Source organism: Rana temporaria, chromosome 1, assembly GCF_905171775.1.
Source record: "Rana temporaria chromosome 1, aRanTem1.1, whole genome shotgun sequence".
In the NCBI taxonomy this organism is placed as follows: Eukaryota; Metazoa; Chordata; class Amphibia; order Anura; family Ranidae; genus Rana; species Rana temporaria.
This window is the reverse complement of record NC_053489.1, coordinates 184103383-184123721: the sequence shown is the minus strand read 5'-3', so window position 1 is coordinate 184123721 and position 20339 is coordinate 184103383. Positions and strand designations below refer to the sequence as shown.

At 46.7% G+C, this 20339-nt stretch overlaps 1 protein-coding gene across 1 annotated transcript in view; it reads left to right on the top strand.

Annotated features, from left to right (window-relative positions):
• Nucleotides 1–20339, top strand: part of KNTC1 (kinetochore associated 1) — a 552295-nt gene that overhangs the window by 422692 nt on the left and 109264 nt on the right. The window contains exons 50-51 of the mRNA XM_040347334.1: nt 5813–6023; nt 6895–7007. Coding sequence (XP_040203268.1) covers nt 5813–6023; nt 6895–7007 — 324 coding nt within the window. The remainder of the gene's footprint in view (nt 1–5812; nt 6024–6894; nt 7008–20339) is intronic.

Genomic DNA, 20339 nt, shown 5'->3' with positions numbered 1-20339 from the left:
ATCGCTCCGATTATGGCCCTGCTAAGGCAGCGCGGAATCGCTATTGTGGAATACCTGGACGACCTTCTCCTGAGATCTTCTTTAAGCTCAGTCTTAGGAGAGGATGGTCCATTACCTGCCAGCCCCTCCAAAAGATTCAGGTGGCTACTGAATGTCCAGAAGTCAATGTTGGTACCGTCTCAGCGACTAGAATACCTGGGGTTGGTCTTCGATTCCTCAGAAGCGAGTTTTTCTCCCGACGGAAGAACTCCAGACACTGCAATCTGCGGTGCAGCGGTTAGCGACCCAGATGTGGTCCTCGCTTCGCTTTTGCAAGAGAATTCTGGGTCCCATGGTAGCCTCTTTCGAGGCGTTTCCGTATGCCCAATTCCACACCCGAGTGTTACAGAAAGAGATTCTGTCACGTTGGGACAAGCTCCCTTCGTCTCTGGATTACCAGATTTGGGTGAGTCGCCTGGTCAGGTCCTCCCAAGTGTGGTGGCTGACATCTCCGGTACTTCGGACCAGGAAATTATTCCTGCCGTGCTATCGGACAGTGGTCACGACGGATGCCAGCCTCTTCGGCTGGGGGCGTTCTGGAGTGTCCAGTCAGCCCAGGGGCACTGGGCTCAGGTGGAGTCCCGTCTGCCAATCAATGTCCTGGAGCTCCGGGCAATCAGGCTGTGGCTCTTCAAGTGGTCTCTGGGTCTGCAGGACCGTTCGGTCAGGATCCAGTCCGACAATGCTTCGGCCGTGGCGTATGTCTGCCATCAAGGGGGCACGCGGAGCTCGGCCGCGGCGGCGGAGGTTGCACACATTCTCTGGTGAGCCACAAGGTACGTTCTGGCTCTGTCGGCCGTGTGCATTCTGGGGGTGCAGAGTTGACAAGCCGACTACCTAAGTCGCCAAACACTGGACCAGGTAGAATGGTCGTTGCACCCGGAAGTGTTTTAGAGTTGTGCCAAAAATGGGGCACTCCAGGCGTGGACCTTCTGGCGTCCCGTCTCAATCGGAAGATGTCACGTTTTTTGGCCAGGTCAAGAGACCCTTCGGCGGACGCGTCAGACGCGTTGGTGGCACCGTGGGGTCACTATCGCCTCGTCTTTGCCTTCCCTCCTCTGGAGCTTCTCCCTCGCCTGTTGCGCAGAGTGGAAGCGGAGGGGTTACCAACAATCCTGGTCGCTCCGGATTGGCTGCGCCGTTCCTGGTACGCGGGTCTGGTGGCAGACGTCTTTTGGCTTCTACCCCTGAGAGTAGATCTTCTGTCGCAGGGTCCGATTTTTCTCACCCTGCTTTACAGTCGCTGGCTTTAACGGCATGGCTGTTGGGAGCCAGGTGCTGACGGACCGAGGTCCGTCGGACTCGGAGATCTCTACCATGCTACTTGCACAGAAGTCTACTTCACGTAGGGTTTGCTATTGTACGTTGAAGGCCTACATCTCTACGTGTGCAGAGATGATGTGGCACCCCCCCACATACGTGCTGTCCCAGATTCTGCTGTTCCTACAGCGGGGAGTGGATCAGGCTCTCGCCTTAAGTACAGTTATGGGTCAAATTTCGGCCTTGGCTGTTTGTTTATTTTCAGCGGCCGTTGGCGACGCACTCCCTGGTGCATACGTTTGTACAGGAGGTCAGACATGTGGCCCCTCCTGTGCGTCCTCCACTGCCTCCATGGGACTTGAATTTGGCCCTCTCTGTGCTTCAAAAGGGCTCCGATTGAGGACATTCGGAATATTCCTCTGACTCTGTCCCAGAAGGTGGTCTTCCTTGTAGCCATTCCTTCGGTCAGACGAGTTTGGGATCTGGCAGCCTTGTCTTGCAAGGCTCTTTTACTTGGTCATCCACAAGGATAAGGTGGTCCTGCGGCCGCAGCCATCGTTCCTTTCGAAGGTTGTTTCGGCTTTTCACATTAATGAGGACATTGTTTTATATGTCCTCAGCCGGAGAACTCGAAGGAGGCCACGTTGCTTTCCTTGGACGTGGTGCGAGCCCTACGGGCGTACTTGTCTGCTACGGCTTTGTTCCGGAGATCGGACTCACTGTTCGTGTCAGTGACTGGTCCTAATATAGGTCTGGCGGTCGTCTGCCTCCATTTTTCAGGTGGAGCAGACAGGCCGTGCTCCAGGCCTATGCCCTAAAAGGGGCGGGTGCCTCCCTTTCTGGTTACGGCGCATTCGACCAAGCGTCTGTTTTACAGGTGTGCAAGACAGCGACCTGGTCGTCAACCCACACCTTTTCAAGTTTTGCAAGGTGGATGTGAGTGCATCTTCGGATGCCTCCTTTGGCCGCAATTTTTTGCAGGCGGCTGTTTAAGGTTGAAGTTACTCCATTGAGGCACTCTGGTTTGTTTGGGGTGAAGCTTAATTTGCTGTGTTTTTTCCCACCCCTCAAATTTTTTTGACACTCTTCGGGGACGTCCCTAAGGTCAATTGCTGCTGTGTCCGTCCATAAATGGAAGATAAAATAGGATTTTTGTACTCGCCGTAAAATCCATTTCTCTGAATTCATGGATGGACACAGCACCCTCCCCTCCTTTGTTTGTACTGCTTGTTACAAACTGGGGCTGCTGAGGCAGAGTGAGGGATATACCCGGGGCCCCGCCCCCTGGGAGGAGCTATACTGAGAAGTGTTTTAACACTTGAAAAGCTGTTTTTTCTGCCTAGTCTCTCCTGAAAGGAAGGAAGATAAACCCTAAGGTCAATTGCTGCTGTGTCCGTCCATAAACTCAGAGAAATGGATTACAGGTGAGTACAAAAATCCTATTTTTTCCATTTCCAATGAGTTTCCCTGATACATGGAACTTAAAATGTAGATCGTGGTGTCCTGCCAGCAGGCTGTTCACTTTAATGTTATTCTTATATATACATTATGTAGCCATAACAGAGACCAATTAGAAGCTAACACACACAAATATTTAAATGAAGATTTTTAGCTTTCGCCCTGTTAAATCTCTATCTATTTCTTTTATGTTTTGAATTATGCCACTTAGGGCTCTTGAACACATTATGGCTAAGCCTGCCATATTACCTTCACCGAAGCAGCCCAGATGCAGCAGACAGCCTGCTTTTTGCATACACCTATATGCTGTACTCCTGTTTACAATCGCACCGCCAATACATACCAATGCCTTGCTGTATGCTGCACCTGGGCTGGACTGAGTGTGCCTCACCTAAGTAAATAATTCATAGTAGCATGGACAGCCCCTCAAAATTCTTTTGTGAAGAATTTCTCTTCACAAAACTTCTGGGTTACCCTTATAATCCCACCTTAACACAGCTGAGGCCTCCTACACACGACCGAACATGTCTGCTGAACTGGTCCGCGGACATGTCCGACCGTGTGTCGAGCCTGCCGGACAGTTTTCCGGCCTAGTGTACAGGTTTCCAGCGGACAAAAGTTTCTTAGCATGCTAGGAAACATGTCCGCTGGAAGCCTGTCCGTCGGACATGTCCGATGGTCAGTACGACTCATCGGACATGTCCGCTGGCCCAAAATCCCACGCATGCGTCGAAGTGATTTGACGCATGCGTGGAAGCATTGAACTTCCTGGTGCGCGCACGTCGCCGCATCATCATCGTCACCACCGCGTATTCTGTCCCAGCGGACATGTCCGATCGCGGACCGTTTTCATCGGACATGTTGGGTGGTGTGTACAAGGCCTGAAAGTCATCTGATCTCTATCTATAACCTAATATGGCTCCCCCAAATATTAGAAAACAACGCCCCACCATAGCACTGATCCAGCTTTGCTACAGTCTCTTAAAGTGGAGTTCCACCCATAAATATAACATTACATCAGTAGTTTTAAAAAAATGTCATTAGTCCTTTAAGAAAACATTTTTTTTTTTTAGATGCCTTCAAAGGTGCTTAAGCTTCCTAACCTACACCGCACAGACTCCTGGGAATGTAGTGGGTGTAACTTTCCAGGAGTCTGTGCACTCCCCAGTCTCAAAGAATCATGTGACTTGGACAGTACAGGTGCTGAAACCTGATCTGAAACCTATTACAGCATGTGCGAGATCTGCAAGGCTGAAATCCAGGAAGTCATACAGTCTGGCTTCATGATGCCCACACTTAAGATGGCCCCAGTCAATTTCTATTTTATAAAGTGTCTAAATGCTGTAACAACCTAACAAAACGGACCTTAGTTTACAGACTAACTTTACTAGAATACATTAAGCTTGTGTATTACAGGGGTACTTATATTTAAAAAGTGAAATTGTGGCCGGAACTCCGCTTTAAGGACTGTGACAATGTGATATTTTCCATTGGCCTGATCTCATTCTACTTTTTGTAAACAATGATTTTAAATTGCCCCCCCCCCCCCCTTTCTCCCCAGCCTACAAAAAAGCCACAATCTTCACACATTTTGAGAACATTAAATCCTTTCAGTACTTGAAAGACAAGACAATCAGACATTCCTTCAGCTGAGGTTGTAAAGCTTAATTTATTTTTACAAAATAACAATCATTCGTGTTATACTTGCCTGCTCTGTGCAATGGTATTCCACAGAGCAGCCACAGACCTCTTCTGGGGTCCCCTGCTGGTGCTCTCAGCTCCAAATAGTACTGACATGCTCTTACACATATAATGGGATTACACCAAGGACAAAAAATTGGATAGAGGTCTGAAATCCACTGATATCCATTCTTAAAGATAAGTTCACCTTTTTACAAAAAATAATAAATGCACATTTTTTTGCAGGAAGGGGAAAAAAGTGCATTTTTTTTATTTTTTTTTAATTGCACCAGCAATCGCAGATCACTGATGCTATGCAGGTCTTCTGCAGACTCATCGGTGTATCTGCTTGCTTTTTACCTTGTACGAGCAAGCCAATGCACCCTGACAGGAAGAATCAATGAACTAGCACAGCACCATGGTAGTTCATTGAAAACTACACGCCGACAGACGCTAAGGCTTTCAGGACCTGTAGCTTTCCACTCAGTTTTTGCTAGATTAAAAAAAAAATGTGGACAGCTAGTGGGGGTGAGGGGAAGATCCCCTACTAGTTGTCAAAGCACGGGAGAGGGTCCTTTCATAACATTTTACACCTTGTATATGAAAATCTGCAATATAGGAATATCAAATATTGATAAGTGAATCTGTTTAAAATACAGGCCAACTAAGCTAACCTAGCACAAATGAATATAGAAATTATTTCAACTCATGTAATCATTGTAAATACCTGAATTTAATGGCTTTCTGCCCAGGAACATGCTTATGGGGGAGACGGCAGAGTGACAGGAGATGAGCTCATTGCTGAATTACTTCTCCTTTTAATCTACAGTCAGAGGCTGGGGTTGGGACTAGGACAACATGAGGTAAAAAAAATGGGGTTAATGCAGGCATTCAGACTAAGGACATATAGCTACAGAAAGAAATACTGTACGTTAAATCTCTGGATTGAAGGTGAATATTGCAAAAGCTGACTCTGTTTTAAAAATTATTTTTAACTTTCATTTTCAGGCTAAAATTTTGCTTCGGATATTTTGCCCCATCTGCAGGAAAAATTACCTGCCTAGGTTAATAATAAAATATAATACCAGTACTTAATTTGTTCATATGTTTCCCTGCATATCAATTTAACCATTTACATTTATTTAGTTTAAGCTACCGTAACACATGGTAGCAATGCAATAATTTGTAGCAGACCGCAAATAAGGCAAATTCAAGATTATGTGTACAACTAAAAAACTGAGCAGATTAACAAAAAACTAAATCAATGACAAATAGTAACCATACTGCTTTTGAAAGATGGTTTGTGAATACGTTTATGTGTATATATATATATTTTATTTTGTTTCTTTTCTTCTTTTTTTTGGAACCTTTTAAGGTGGAGGCTCATGAAAGAGCAGAAGTGCTAATAAAGAAGCTCACTGTGCAATACCAGCGGTCAGCCACAGAAAATGTTCTGATAACACACAAACTAAATATGCCTGACTTTTTGAAACAGATTGGTATACCGGCCAATCTCATAGTTTCGCTATATGAGCACAGCAGTGTGGAAGAAAGGATACGAAATCCAACAGGCAGAGATTATCCAGGTCTGACTAATCAAGTATCCATATTAAACCTTTTCTACCTAAAGCCGAGTTCCTGTCATATTTTTGTTTTTTAAAACTCAGCAGATACAGTTTTTGTTGCTGCTGACTTTTAAAAAAAAACAGCCACTCATCTGTCCCACAATCCAGCGGTGCTCTCCCTGTGTCCTACCTCAGTGGCACGGGCATCTTCACTATGGGCACCCGGCTGTAACAGATTGCGGCTTCTCAGACTTCGGAGGGGTAACTTCCACCTCCGATCGCCTATGGCAACCGGAATGGAAGTGGGAGTAGGTACCTGTCAAAATTGGGTACCCCGGGGAGGAGGCCTTAAAGTGGATGTTGCACTTTTGGGTGGAACTCTGCTTTAATGCTCTGCTTAAGAGTAGATATTATAACATACCATAGTATTATATTGATTAGTGTATAAGTATATATAACCAGCGCTGTCTCACCAAATAAAGAACATTTGTAATCTTGGATATGATTTGTGCTTAAAATTCTGTGATGTGGTCACAAGGTGTTTAAATCATATTATACATACATACATATTATACATACAATTATAAAAAAATTATATATAAAATATTTTAAAGTGCAATCAGTGCTTAGTGTGAAACAATCCTTGGTGAGCAATAAGTCCTTGCAAATATGGTAGATGATGATCTTCAAATATCTGTATCTATATTTTCAGTCATTGTGTATTAGTGTTATGTTTGTACATGTTTCTAAGTAATGAAATCTCTTTAGATTTTTACTTTGCAAGATTTTGAAAGGAGCACTTTGAAAAAAGTCTTTCTTGAGGAGCATAAACATTTTAAATACCATCACAAACTATTTTCTTAAACCTAAGAACATTTTTTCATTTCTCTAGACATACATACCGCAGCAAAGCAAATAGCTGAAGTGAATAACTTGAGCATGAGCAAAATTCGAGACCTTCTCCTTGACAAATGGTTGTGTCCAACTACCCTGCCACAAGCTGTAGTAAGTACAAGTATCTTCTTTTCCAAAGGCCCTGATTTTTTTTTTTTTTTTATTGATTAGGTGCAGTTTATATTATAATAACTTTTGATGTGCTTTTAAAGTATTGCTAAAGGCAAAACTTTTGTTATTTGTTTTTTTTTTTCTCTCATTTTTGTATAGAGTGGAGAGGGATTAGAGACCCCCTGTCAGTTTTTATGTCTGTCTGTGTCCTCCATTAAGGAGATTCACCCTTTCTATGTGTCCTGTTTACCATTATCATTGAAAGTGAAAGTAAAAGAAAATCCCAAATTTTGGGTTGTCGCCACAAAAAGAGAGGGGGAATCTTCCAACGGGAACACTAGTTCTGGTGACCTGTGGGTCCCCAAGGAATTCCCTTAATTTGCAGGGATTTTCTCCTACTTCCTATTAGGCTATTGGACAGGAAGTAAAGGGAAATACCTGCAATGGGACACAGATGGCGAAAAAAAAAATTATAACCCTCCTTTGTTCTATCCAAAATGGTTTAGTTCTACTTTAACCACTTCAGCACCGGGCCTATTCTGGCACTTCTTCTCTCCTTTCCTTTTTATATTATATATTTCTTTATCGTACATCACGGGACACAGAGCAGCATATTCATTACTATGTGGGTTATATGGAGTACCTTCAGGTGATGGACACTATCAATCTCAAACAGGAAATGCCCCTCCCTATATAACCCCCTCCCATAGGAGGAGTACCTCAGTTTTTACGCCAGTGTCTTAGGTGTTGGTCATGGTTTAGCTTGCCTCCGCATCCTTGGGATTAGGTGAGCTAACCGGTTCTGTCCAAAGGCCTCAGCGCTAAAGTGGTCAGTAACCGGACCCCAAACCCTTGGGGTATAGCCCATAATGCTTCTCTTTTTAGAGAGCTGGACCCTGGGCCCAGAACTTAGAAACCTTTGGGGGCCTAATGTTTCTGTTGCCAGAGTGCTATATGGGCCCAGGACAGTGGATCCTTCATAGGAACCCAGGGCCTGAAGGTCTAGACAGCCCCACGGAGATGGGGGAAGATTGGGCCTCTTGCTTGGCAAAGTCCTGCGGCATGGAGCAGGTAAGTGAGGGGAAACTTGCGGAACTTGGTTCTTAGCAGGTTTTTCTGGGGGGTCACAGGGGACATGCCTAAAGTTATGCGCTGCATCTGGCAAAGTAAGTGACATATCTTAATGATAGGATGGCTTTATGTGTTATTTCCCCATAAGAGGTGACCTCCCTAGTAGTATTGAAGCATTGAGTGGCTGTGTGTGTGTGTGTTAGAGAGCTGTGCTTACCTGCAAGCCTCCAGGCGATGCTGCATGGGTTTCTTCCTCCTAGCCTGGATGACAGGCAAACGCTGGCCTCCTCGTGGGCTCCCTTCCCCCCACCCCCCCCCCCCCCTCGGCGGTCGCGCGCGCGCGCCCCCGTTTTTATGAGCGCAATTTCGCGCCGTTAGCTGAGGGGGGAAGGGCGGGTCAGTTGGTTTAAGGAAGGGGCGGCCCTTCCTTTCGTTCCATCAGCTCAGTTTATGCTGGAACTGAGGAGGAAGAGACCAGAGCGGCAGCACGGGGCGCCGAGGACACACAGTGGCCAAAAAAGATATTACAGTCTTCATAAGACTGTCTAGCCTAGAAATAGGCTGTTCTTTTTCATCTCGGCATTTTTTTGGCAATACTACTAAGGGGGACAGAATGTTTTTTCTTTCTTGGGTTTAAAAAAAAAAAAAAAAGAGAAAATCCATCAAAGGGAGAGAAGGCATTTTTTCCCCCAAACGGGTTTTTGGACAATAATTGTTATAGTTCCAAACACCGACAAGTTAGCGGGCGTACCTCGGTATTGTACCATGGCATCCGGGTCAGAGGGTACAAGAGGTGGGGATTCCCCCAGAGAATCTGAGGTCTCGGAAAAAATTATGCCGCTGCTTTCCCGAGAGGGAGCCTTGGGGCCATCGGGATCTGGGGCTGGAGCTGGCTCGGGTCAGTCCAACCCTAGGATGGTCACGGACGAGGTATTGTCCACCTCATTAAAGGAGATGGAAAAAAGAATGGAAAAGATGATAACCATGGCTCTGCGGGGCAAGAAACGGAATAGATCTCCGTCGCCCGAGCATGGACCCTCTGAGGAGGAGGTCCTTTCTGCAGAAGAATTGGAAAACCTCTTGGACAAGGACCAAGCAGGTTCGGGGATCGAGGATTCGGATACAGAGGAGTCTGGGACAGTCTCCCAAAAGGAGAGCTGTTGGGTTCAAGCCTTAACGGACTTGGTCCATAGTGCTTTCAACTTGCCAACACCAGATCTCCAGGTATCGACTGTTTCAGCTTTGGGCTCACTAAGGGCGCCTCAAAACAACGCAGTTTTTCCGATCCATCCTCTACTAGAGGAAGTTTTTGTTCCAAGATTGGATCAAACCAGACAGAGTCTTTTTACCACCTAAAAGATTCTCTGCCTTGTATCCTATGGAAGATAAATTTTCCAAGAGATGGGCAACCCCTTCGGTGGACGCAGCCATCTCATGTGTTAACAAGTCTTTAACATGCCCTGTAGAAAACATACAGGTGTTCAAGGATCCGGTTGATAAACGCTTGGAAGCACTACTTAAAAACTCCTTCACTACTGCAGGGGCAGTAGTGCAGCCAGCTGTGGCTGCGATTGGGGTTGCACAAGCATTATCGGATCAAGCTAAGCAGATGCTTAAACTTATTCCTGCCCAGCAGGCAGAAGAATTTTCGGATGTCCCTAGGGCCATACGCTTTACGGTAGATGCGATTTAAGGATTCTATCCAGCAAGCGTCACGTTTATCGTTATCCCTTATCCATATGAGAAGACTCTTATGGTTAAAGAGCTGGGAGGCAGAGCCCCCATGCAAGAAGCTCCTGGTAGGGTTTCCCTTCCATGGAGGACGACTCTTCGGAGAAGACCTGGATAAATACATTCAGACTATTTCAAGCGGCAAAAGTACTCTTTTGCCAACCAAGAAGAAGTTTCAGGGGCCTGCGTTTAAACGACAGCACTCCCCTGGGCAGGGGCCCTCTAATGCCAAACAGTATCGACGGCCTCCTGCAAGATCAAACTTTAACTTCAATAGCAGATCGCAGGGCCAGGCTGCTAGAGGCAAGAGGCAGTGGTTTCGCAAACCAGCAAAGCCAGCCCCCAAGCCGACCTTATGAAGGGGCGCCCCCACCCACGAAGGTGGGGGGAAGGCTGCGTCTCTTTTCAGAGATTTGGGAAGCCAGCATTCCCGACAAGTGGGTACGGTCTTCCGTGGCCACGGGCTACAAATTAGACTTCCTAAGGTTTCCGCCTCCTCATTTCCAGGAGTCAAGGATTCCAAACGATCCGGAGAAGGGAGCCGCATTAATGACGGCATTAAATCACCTACTCTCCCAGGAAGTAATAATAGACGTACCAGTCCTAGAGCAAGGGCTGGGTTTCTACTCCAACCTATTCATCGTCCCAAAGTCCAATGGAGATGTCAGGCCAATTTTGGGCCTAAAGATGGTAAATGCATACCTAAAGGTCCGCTCATTTCGGATGGAATCCGTGCGGTCAGCAGCTACCACACTCCAAAAGGACGACTTCATGGCTTCCATAGACATAAAGGATGCCTACCTTCATGTCCCAATTTATCAGCCACATCAAAGATATCTACGCTTTATGGTGGCTTCGCGTCATTTCCAGTTCGTGGCGCTTCCCTTCGGGTTGGCTACGGCCCCCCGGGTGTTCACGAAGGTCCTAGCCAAGCTAAGGATCCAAGGGGTCACGATCCTAGCGTACCTGGACGACCTCCTAGTCATAGATCACTCGTCTCCTGGCTTGGAACGAGCAGTGGCCCTCACGGTCCAATACCTCGAGAGGTTCGGCTGGGTCCTAAATCGAGACAAGTCAGCATTCCAGCCCACAAGGCAGTTGGAATATCTCGGCATGAGGTTAGACACAAAACAACAAAGAGTGTTTCTACCTCTGATGAAGGTCAAAGCCTTCAAGGAATTAATCCTACTGGTTCTAAGCAAAAGCGAACCAACTATTCGCCTATATATGCGGTTACTAGGCAAGATGGTGGCCACATTCGAGGCGGTACCGTACGCCCAGAGCCACACTCGCATCCTGCAGGCAGCCATCCTGTCAGCATGGAGCAGGAGGCCACAGGCCTTGGATATCCCTTTGCCGCTCTCTATAAGAGTCCGACAAAGTCTGTGTTGGTGGTTAGACCCTCAGAATCTAGTGAAGGGGAAGTCTTTCAGCCCAGTGGCTTGGAAGATAGTAACCACAGACGCCAGCCTGACGGGCTGGGGAGCAATTTTGGATGGTTGCACTCGCCAAGGTACTTGGGCAAAGCCAGAGAGGCAGTTGCCCATCAACATCTTGGAGCTCAGAGCTGCTCGACTAGCCCTCAGGGCTTGGACGTCCAAATTGCAGGGGTTCCCGGTGAGAATTCAATCAGACAATGCCACGGCCGTGGCATACATAAATCACCAAGGGGGAACCAAGATTCAAGCCGCTCAGAGAGAGGTGAGCTTGATTCTCCTATGGGCAGAGGCTCATGTGCCCTGCATATCGGCAATATTCATTCCAGGAGTGGACAATCTTCAGGCGGACTTCGTCGCCAGACTCTGTTGCCGGGGGAATGGTCTCTACATCCACAGATCTTTCAAGCACTCTGCCAAAGATGGGGAGTGCCGGACGTGGATGTCATGGCATCGAGACTCAACAAGAAGCTAGACAGGTTCATATCCCGCTCAAGGGATCCGATGGCCTGCGGAACCGATGCGCTGGTTTGCCCTTGGCATCAGTTCAAACTTCTTTATGCTTTTCCCCCGATCCAGTTACTACCTCGCCTGCTGCGCAGGATCAGGGTGGAGCACATACCAGTCATCCTGGTAGCTCCAGCATGGCCCAGAAGGGCATGGTATTCACTAATCCTAAAGATGGTAGTGGGAGACCCTTGGACTCTTCCTCTACGGCCAGACCTGCTATCGCAAGGTCCGATCCTCCACCCTGCCTTACGGCATCTAAGTTTGACGGCCTGGAAGCTGAATCCCTGATTCTCAGGGGTAGAGGTCTGTCTCAGAAAGTAATCTCTACCCTAATCAGAGCCAGGAAACCGGTCTCTAGGGTGATTTATTACAGGGTCTGGAAGGCCTATGTAGGCTGGTGTGAGTCCAAGCGATGGCTTTCTCGCAAATTTACCATCGATAGAGTATTACGTTTTCTCCAGCTAGGAGTGGATAAAGGACTGGCATTAAGCACAATCAGAGGACAGATTTCGGCTTTGTCAGTGTGGTTTCAGCGGCCGCTGGCCACCCACTCGCTAGTTAAGACCTTCATTCAGGCGGTCTTACGTATTAATCCTCCAGTTAAATCCCCGCTTTGTCCGTGGGATTTAAATCTTGTTCTGTCAAGTTTACAGAAACAACCTTTTGAGCCGTTGGCTGAAATTCCTTTGGTTTTACTGACAAGGAAGTTAGTATTTTTGGTCGCCATGGTTTCCGCCAGAAGAGTGTCGGAACTGGCCGCCTTATCCTGTAAGGAACCATATCTTATTTTTCATAAGGACAAGGTCGTTCTCCGCCCTCATCCTTCCTTCCTACCAAAGGTTATATCCAGTTTTCATCTAAACCAGGATTTGGTATTACCATCCTTCTTTCCTAAACCTACTTCCAGAAAGGAAGGGTTGCTGCATACCTTGGATATTGTCAGGGCCATGAAGGCCTATCTTAAAGCTACAGAGAAGATCCGGAAAACAGATGTGTTGTTCATTTTACCGGATGGGCCCAAGAAGGGGCAGGCAGCTGCAAAGTCCACCATCTCTAGATGGATTAAGCAGTTAATCACTCAGGCTTACGGCTTGAAAGGGTTGCCTCCTCCGTTATCATTAAAGGCTCATTCTACTAGGGCCATGGGCGCCTCCTGGGCAGCACACCACCAGATCCCTATGGCTCAAGTCTGCAAGGCGGCAACCTGGTCTTCTGTCCACACGTTTACAAAATTCTACCAGTTGGACGTAAGAAGGAATACGGATACAGCCTTTGGGCAGGCAGTACTGCAGGCTGCAGTTTGAGACCCTCGGATTCCGGGGGCTCCCTTTTGAGTTAAATTTAATATTTAAAATTATTTTTCTCAACTAAGTTGGATTTATTATGATTTGAGTATACCTCTAAATTAAATCCTTTTGTCTTGGAGATGTTCTCCCTCCCCTCATTGTAAGCATTGCTTTGGGACATCCCACATAGTAATGAATATGCTGCTCTGTGTCCCGTGATGTACGATAAAGAAAAAGGGTTTTTTAATACAGCTTACCTGTAAAATCCTTTTCTTGGAGTACATCACGGGACACAGAGCTCCCACCCCTCTTTTGGGGACCATTTTGGGAGGCATACTGCTTGCTACAAAACTGAGGTACTCCTCCTATGGGAGGGGGTTATATAGGGAGGGGCATTTCCTGTTTAAGATTGCCAGTGTCCATCACCTGAAGGTACTCCATATAACCCACATAGTAATGAATATGCTGCTCTGTGTCCCGTGATGTACTCCAAGAAAAGGATTTTACAGGTAAGCTGTATTAAAAATCCCTTTTTTTTTAAGCAGACACCCTACGGAATAAAATGGCGGTCATTGCAACTTTTTATCTCGCACGGTATTTGCGCAATAATTTTTCAAACGCCTTTTTTTGGAAGAGTTTCATGACTTAAAAATAACAAAACAGTAAAGTTAACCCAATTTTTTTGTATAATGTGAAAGATGTTACGCCAAGTAAAAAGATACCTAACCTGTCACACTTTAAAATTGCGCACAATCATGGAATGGCGATAAACTTGGGTCCTTAAAAATCTCCATAGGCGACGCTTTAATTTTTTTTAACAGGTTACTATTTTCGAGTTGCATAGGAGGTCTAGTGCTAGAATTGTTGCACTTGCTCTAACGCACACGGCAATACCTCACATGTGGGGGTTTGACTGGTGTTTACATACATGGGCGGGACTTACATGCGTGTTCACTTCTGAGCGTGCGCTACCGGGGACAGGGGCGTTTTAAAATGTTTTTTTTATTTTTTTTTACACTTTTTTTTACATTTTATTTTTTTGATCACTTTTATTCCTATTACAAGGAATGTAAACATCCCTTGTAATAGGAATATATTGTGACAGGTCCTCTTTTTGGAGAGATGCGGGGTCGATAAGACCCCACATCTCTCCTCCAGGCTGGAAAGCATGGGATCGGGAAAAAAAATTCTCAAAACTCGTGCTTTCAACCGTGATTGTGGCTTTGTTTACTTCCGGGTATCCGGGCGTGACATCACGTCGTTACACCCAGGCCTCCGACGGTCATAGAGATAATCTCTATCATTGTGAATAGGCGCCTGACGATTCGTTCTCCGGTCCCTCAATGGCATGGGAGAGCCCGGAGAAGCACCGGATGGCCGCAGGAGGGGGGGACGTCCCCTCTCGCCACCTATAAGAATGATCAAGCGGCGGAACTGCCACTATGATTTGTTCTTTTAGTGCGCAGAATCGCCGGCTGCAAACAATGATATCTGAATGATGCCTGTAGCTGCAGGCATTATTCAGATATCACTGCATAAAGTCGAGGATGTCCTATGACGTCCTTGGTGTAGAAGTGGTTAAAGGATGCACAGGTTTAGCAGCGATGTCCATGCTGCGACATTAGAGGTCTCTCCATATCGCTGTGCATTTGAAGTACAGATGCCCCCTTTTTGGAAAGTAGACTTTCCAAGGTATTTAGTAAGAGGCATGGTGAGTTTTTTTAAGTTGTAATTTTTTCCCACAATTCTTGGCAAAATTACGTTTTTTTACATAATTGCCATTGTAATGGCACATGGCATGTGCATACCACATATGAAAAAATACATTCTGCTACTCCTCCTGAGTATGGCGATACCACATGTGTAGGACTTCACAGCCTAGCCCAGGGATTTGCAATTAGCGGACCTTCAGCTGTTGCAGAACTACAAGTCCCATGATGCAAAGCAAGACTCTGACAGCCACAAGGATGACACCCAGAGGCATGATGGGACTTGTAGTTTTTCAACAGCTGGAGGTCCACTAATTGCATACCCCTGGCCTAGCCGAATACAGAGGCCCAACATGCAGGGAGCACCTTCAGGCATTCTAGGAGCATAAATTACACATCTCATTTCTCAACCACCTATTACATTTTTGAAGGCCCTGGAGCACAAGGACAATTCAAACGCCCACAAAATGACTTCATTTTGGAAAGCAAACACCCCAATGTATAATCTGAGACATAATGAGTCTTTTGGATCGTTAATTTTTTTTTCCAGAAGTTTTTGGGAAAAAAAATGACAATGCATTTTCTTTTACACTAAGTTGTCCATTTATAAGATATTTCCAACACATAGCATATACATAGCAAAAATGACACCCCAAAATACATTCTGCTACTCCTTTTGAGTATGACGATACCACGTGTGAAACTTTTACACAGCCTGGCCACATCCATAGACCCAACATGCAAGGAACACCTTCTAGGGACACAAAGCATGCACATACCAAGAATTACACCCCAAAATACATTATGCTAAGCAAAGGGTAAACAGAAGATTACCTGTGGTTTTAGTAGCGCAGTGGTCCACAGGAGGATAGCATTGGTCCAGGCAGCAGGCAGGGGGACTTAGCAACAGTAAACACAATTAAACAGGCAGGAATAATGTCCATAGTCTGTACAGGCAGCAGGCAGGGATACTGTCTATATACAGTCCAGGGTCGGTGCAGGCAGAGATATTGTCAGCAGTGCCAAAATATTGGTTGTGGTAGTAGGCAGGAACATGGTCCATGTGGGGTGGCCAGTGCAACAGGCAGAGGCATGATGGCAGTAAGTCCTACAGGCAGCAGGCAGAAGTAGGGCCTTGTTCAGGACAGAATGTGGGACAGGGGTTCTCCCACCCAAATCTATTTGAAGCCTAGGAGTCTCCAGACCCTAATCTAAAAAAAAACGTTTTCTTCATCCAGAAAAAAAATTCTGGAGCCCCTTACATATGTGAGACCCCTGTGTTATAAATCCCATTAGTCCAGTAGCATGGTACAAGATCAGTCCAAGAGGCAGGCAAAAAAACATGGTCAAACAGTCCAGGGTCAGTTCCAGATCAGGCAGAGGTATGTGCAGAAGCGTGGTCGAACAAGCCATGGTCACTTACGGAGATGGCAGTGGCATAAGCGGTGTGAAGGTAAATGGCAGGAACGGAGGATTACGTTTACCATACTTCACTAATAATTTACTGAAGTATGGTAGCGGCGGAAACAGTCTCCTATACAGAGGCTTGGTTGGGAAGGACACTGGGGACAATAAATAATAAGATGTTTCTTCTGACTCCTCCACTGGTACACACCTTACATTTTTTTCTAACTTTGATAAAGCGTTTGGAACGCGAAACATGTCAGTCACGGCTCTGTCTGCATCCATCTGACCGCCATCTGTTTTGAGTCCTGTTCATGTATGTCGGCTCCATTCCGCTCTGCTACAGTTACTATTGACGCCCGTGGTTGCACTTCTGATTGGTTGTATTGCTGTCGCGTCATCAGAGCGAGTCTGAGCCTATCACCGCTTCTCCCCCTGTGACGCTGCACGTGACCATCCTACACGCCAGCGCTGCTGTGCCACTGGCTTCCTGCTGAGGTTCGTCCGCCCCGTAACACTGCGGCGGTGCTTGTGTGATCTCTTGCGGAGGCTTGCCCCCATGCTGGTACGTTCCTGTCACCCGGGACTTCCATCATATGCCGTTTACATCGGTTACTGCGGGCCATCTGACCATCACAGGTACCTTCTGTAGCCACTCCACTAGCGGTCTTTCATCCGTTTTGGGGTGAAGTATTGTACCATTCCTACAGCGGAATCAGTGAGAGACACTGGTGTTGATTTTAACCTTTCCATCACAGGACTCCCCTCAGTGGCTCTCATTTTGGACTAATTATTATTTTTAAGATACATGAGTTTTATATATCATTGTGTGTCATTTCCAATGTTATTTCCATTTTTTGACTATAAATTTTTATGACTTTCCCCATAGAGCGCTGCTTTTTTTGTTCTAGAATGGGTCCTAACCCTTTGGGGCTGAGGTGAGACCCCACTGGTACTTGGCCTTTCTTGCTGAGGTACTGTGGTGCTGGTGGATGGCACTGCGGTGCTGGTGGATGGCACTACCTCCTCACCACAACGTCTTTGTTTTGGCAGGCAGAATATCTTCCTCCTCCTGAGTCTGTCAGTGTTCCACTACTTAGAACTGGCTCGTAATTAACAGAATATGAATTTGAACATCAAAAATGGATTGGTTGTATTAGAGCAAAAATGCACTAGAACGCAGCAAACACGCACCAGTCCCCAGTAAAGTGGGGGGAAAAAAGCACCTGGAATGCATCCGGAAACGCGCCAAAAACATTTTGCAAACACACATGCAGAAACACATCCGGAACGGATCTAGAGTGCGTTTTTATGGTGTGAACCAAGCCCTTACTCCTTATTGCAATACTGCATATCTTCCTGGCATACAACCCTCAAACTCTACCCTGAGCCCTGATATGCCCTTCCTTTATTTGACAGGCTGTGAAAGGCAGGTTTTTTTTTTTATGCTCTGCAATCTATCATGTGTAGTAATTCTTACCCAGTGTGACAATGGGGAACCTCATCCCAGAACTTTCTATTTTCTCATTCTGCAACAACTTATTTTTAAAATCACCAAACACCTAGCCCTGCTACCCTGCAAGTCTTGGTTCAAACTTGTTCAATCGACTTTTCCTGACACCTTGGTTTTTGCATTTCCTGTGCACTCTCATTGCAAGAAGTTGCCTTCTTTCTCTGTTTGCCCCTGGCAGTCCTAGTTCTGTCTTGGCCCGCCCTAATTTCTTCTTCAGTCTTTTTCTTTTTAAAAGTTACATTGGGGCCAAATATCCTGGAAGCTGATTCTTGTATCCCTGGGGCTCTTCCTCCCCTTGTGTTTGATTGTTATTCTACTTCCAGCCTGATGACATGTCAAACATTTTACAATTTACCTTAGGAAGGATCAGGATTGTTATGTGCCACATCTTCCTTTTTAAAACAGTTGGTTTGCCAGGTGGCTGTTTGAGCCTATTGCTATCATTTCAGCACATTGTTTCCCAAACCTAAAGTTATTGCTTGGGGACATGCAATTGTCAAAGAATGAATTCCTGTGTCCTGTACTATTAAGATAATAAAATTGTGGACATACCTGTATATTCTAAATCTTGAAGTACAGGGCACAGGTTTCTCCCATCTTTTCTCTGTGGTCTCCTTATTGCTTGCATAAAAACTGTAGACTCCCATGTAGCACGACCTTCTGGGAGGGAGTGTTTTAGATAAGTTCTATACTAGTGGACTTCTCAATCCTTTTTTTTAGCCCAACATACTCTCTTGAGTCTCAACCTTCCAGGACTTTCTGTTAAATCTGTTCAAATTACTGCAGGATGTTTTAACAGCATTCAAGCAGATTTAACCAAAATCTCCCCATATTTCCCACCTGCTCTAAGGGCCCTTTCACACGTGCGGATCGTATGTCTGCTTTTTCATCCATCCGTTTGCGGATGAAAAAGGGACATACATTGGTCTCTATGTGATTGCGGGTGTCAGCGGATAAACATCCGCTGACACCCGTAATCACCCGCCTCCCCAAAGATCCAATTTTGCAGACGGAAGAAACCCCTTTTTTCTCTTTCGTTCATGGACGGACACAGCAGCTTTGACCTTAGGGTTATGTACCTTGTCTCTAGGAGAGACTAGGCAGAAAAAAACAGCACTTTTAGTGTTAAAAAACTTTCCAGTACAGCACCGCCCATGGGGGCGTGTCCCCTGGGTACATCCCACTCTCTGGAAGCATCCAGCCTCAGTTTTCATCTACCTAGCGTCAGGAGAGCTTGGCCTTTTTCTGGAGTCCTGTGCTCTGGAGTTTTTGTGCGATTTTTTCGCCTTAATTTATTTTTTTGTTCCTGCTTTTTGGATCCTGGGATCGCTATCAACTGCCGACTGGGTGACAGGCTGGATTTTGAATCCTTGTACTCATCCCATGTTCGGCCATCGAGCGTGTGCCGGTCTTTCACTAGGCCGTCCACAACATGCCCCGTTGCTCCAGAGGCGGCCGGTGAACTACATGTTCCAGGGCGCACATATGACCGGTCTTTATGGCTGTGTCACAGTGTGCCGGGCCGACAGCCATGCCGCATGTGGACATTGGTTCTGTCTGGAATGCCTCCAGCCGGTGGTCGCAGGACGGGTAAGTAGTGTCCCCTTGCTTCAACGGGGTGATTTCGGCTGGTGCATTCCTGGGGAGGTCGACTGAGGGTCTGCCCTGCTTTCCTCTCTCCCGTTCCTCTCCCTCCTTCCCCGTTTCTGGGTGACGGCTGTGAGGTGGGGGTCCACCTGGGGGGGGCTCTGCGACTTCAGGATGGAGTCGATACGCTCAGTAATAGCGGCGCTCCATCAGGGGGATTTCCTAGCGTCCTTGGACATCAAGGACGCGTACCTGCATATCCCCATATGTGCAAAACTCCAGAGATTTCTGTGTTTTGCGATCAGAGAGGACAACTTTCAATTTGTGGCCCTCCCGTTCGGCCTGGCCTCGGCACCTCGGGTATTTACCAAAGTGCTCGCCCCGATTCTAGCCCTGCTGCGGCAGCGCGGGATCGCTATCGTGGGATACCTGGATGACCTTCCTCTGAGAGCTTCCTCAAGCTCAGAGTTAGAAGAGGACGTGTCTATCACCTGTCAGACCCTTCGGGAGTTCGGTTGGCTACTGAATATACAGAAGTCAGTACTAGTACCATCTCAGCGGCTGGAGTATCTGGGGTTTGTCCTGGATTCTTCAGAGGCAAAAGTTTTCCTCCCAGCAGAAAAGCTGCAGACTCTGCACTCTGCGGTGCAGCGGTTGGTGACCCAGAAATGGGTGTCACTTCGCTTTTGCATGAGAGTACTGGGTCTGATGGTGGCCTCTTTCGAGGCAGTCCCGTATGCCCAATTCCACACTCGAGTGTTACAGAAGGAGATTCTGTCACGATGGAACAAGCTTCCGTCTCTGGATTACCAGATTCGGGTGAGTCGACTGACCAAGTCCTCCCTAGTATGATGGCTGACATCTCCGGTAATCGGGAACGGAAAGTTGTTTCTGCCGTGTCACTGGACAGTGATCACAACGGATGCCAGCCTCTCTGGCTGGGGGGGTGTCTGGGGTGTCCAGTCAGCCCAGGGGCGTTGGACTCAGGAGTCCTGTCTTCCGATCAATGTACTGGAGCTCCGAGCGATCAAGTTGTGTCTCTTCAAGTGGTCTCTGGGCCTACAAGGCCTACCGGTCAGAATCCA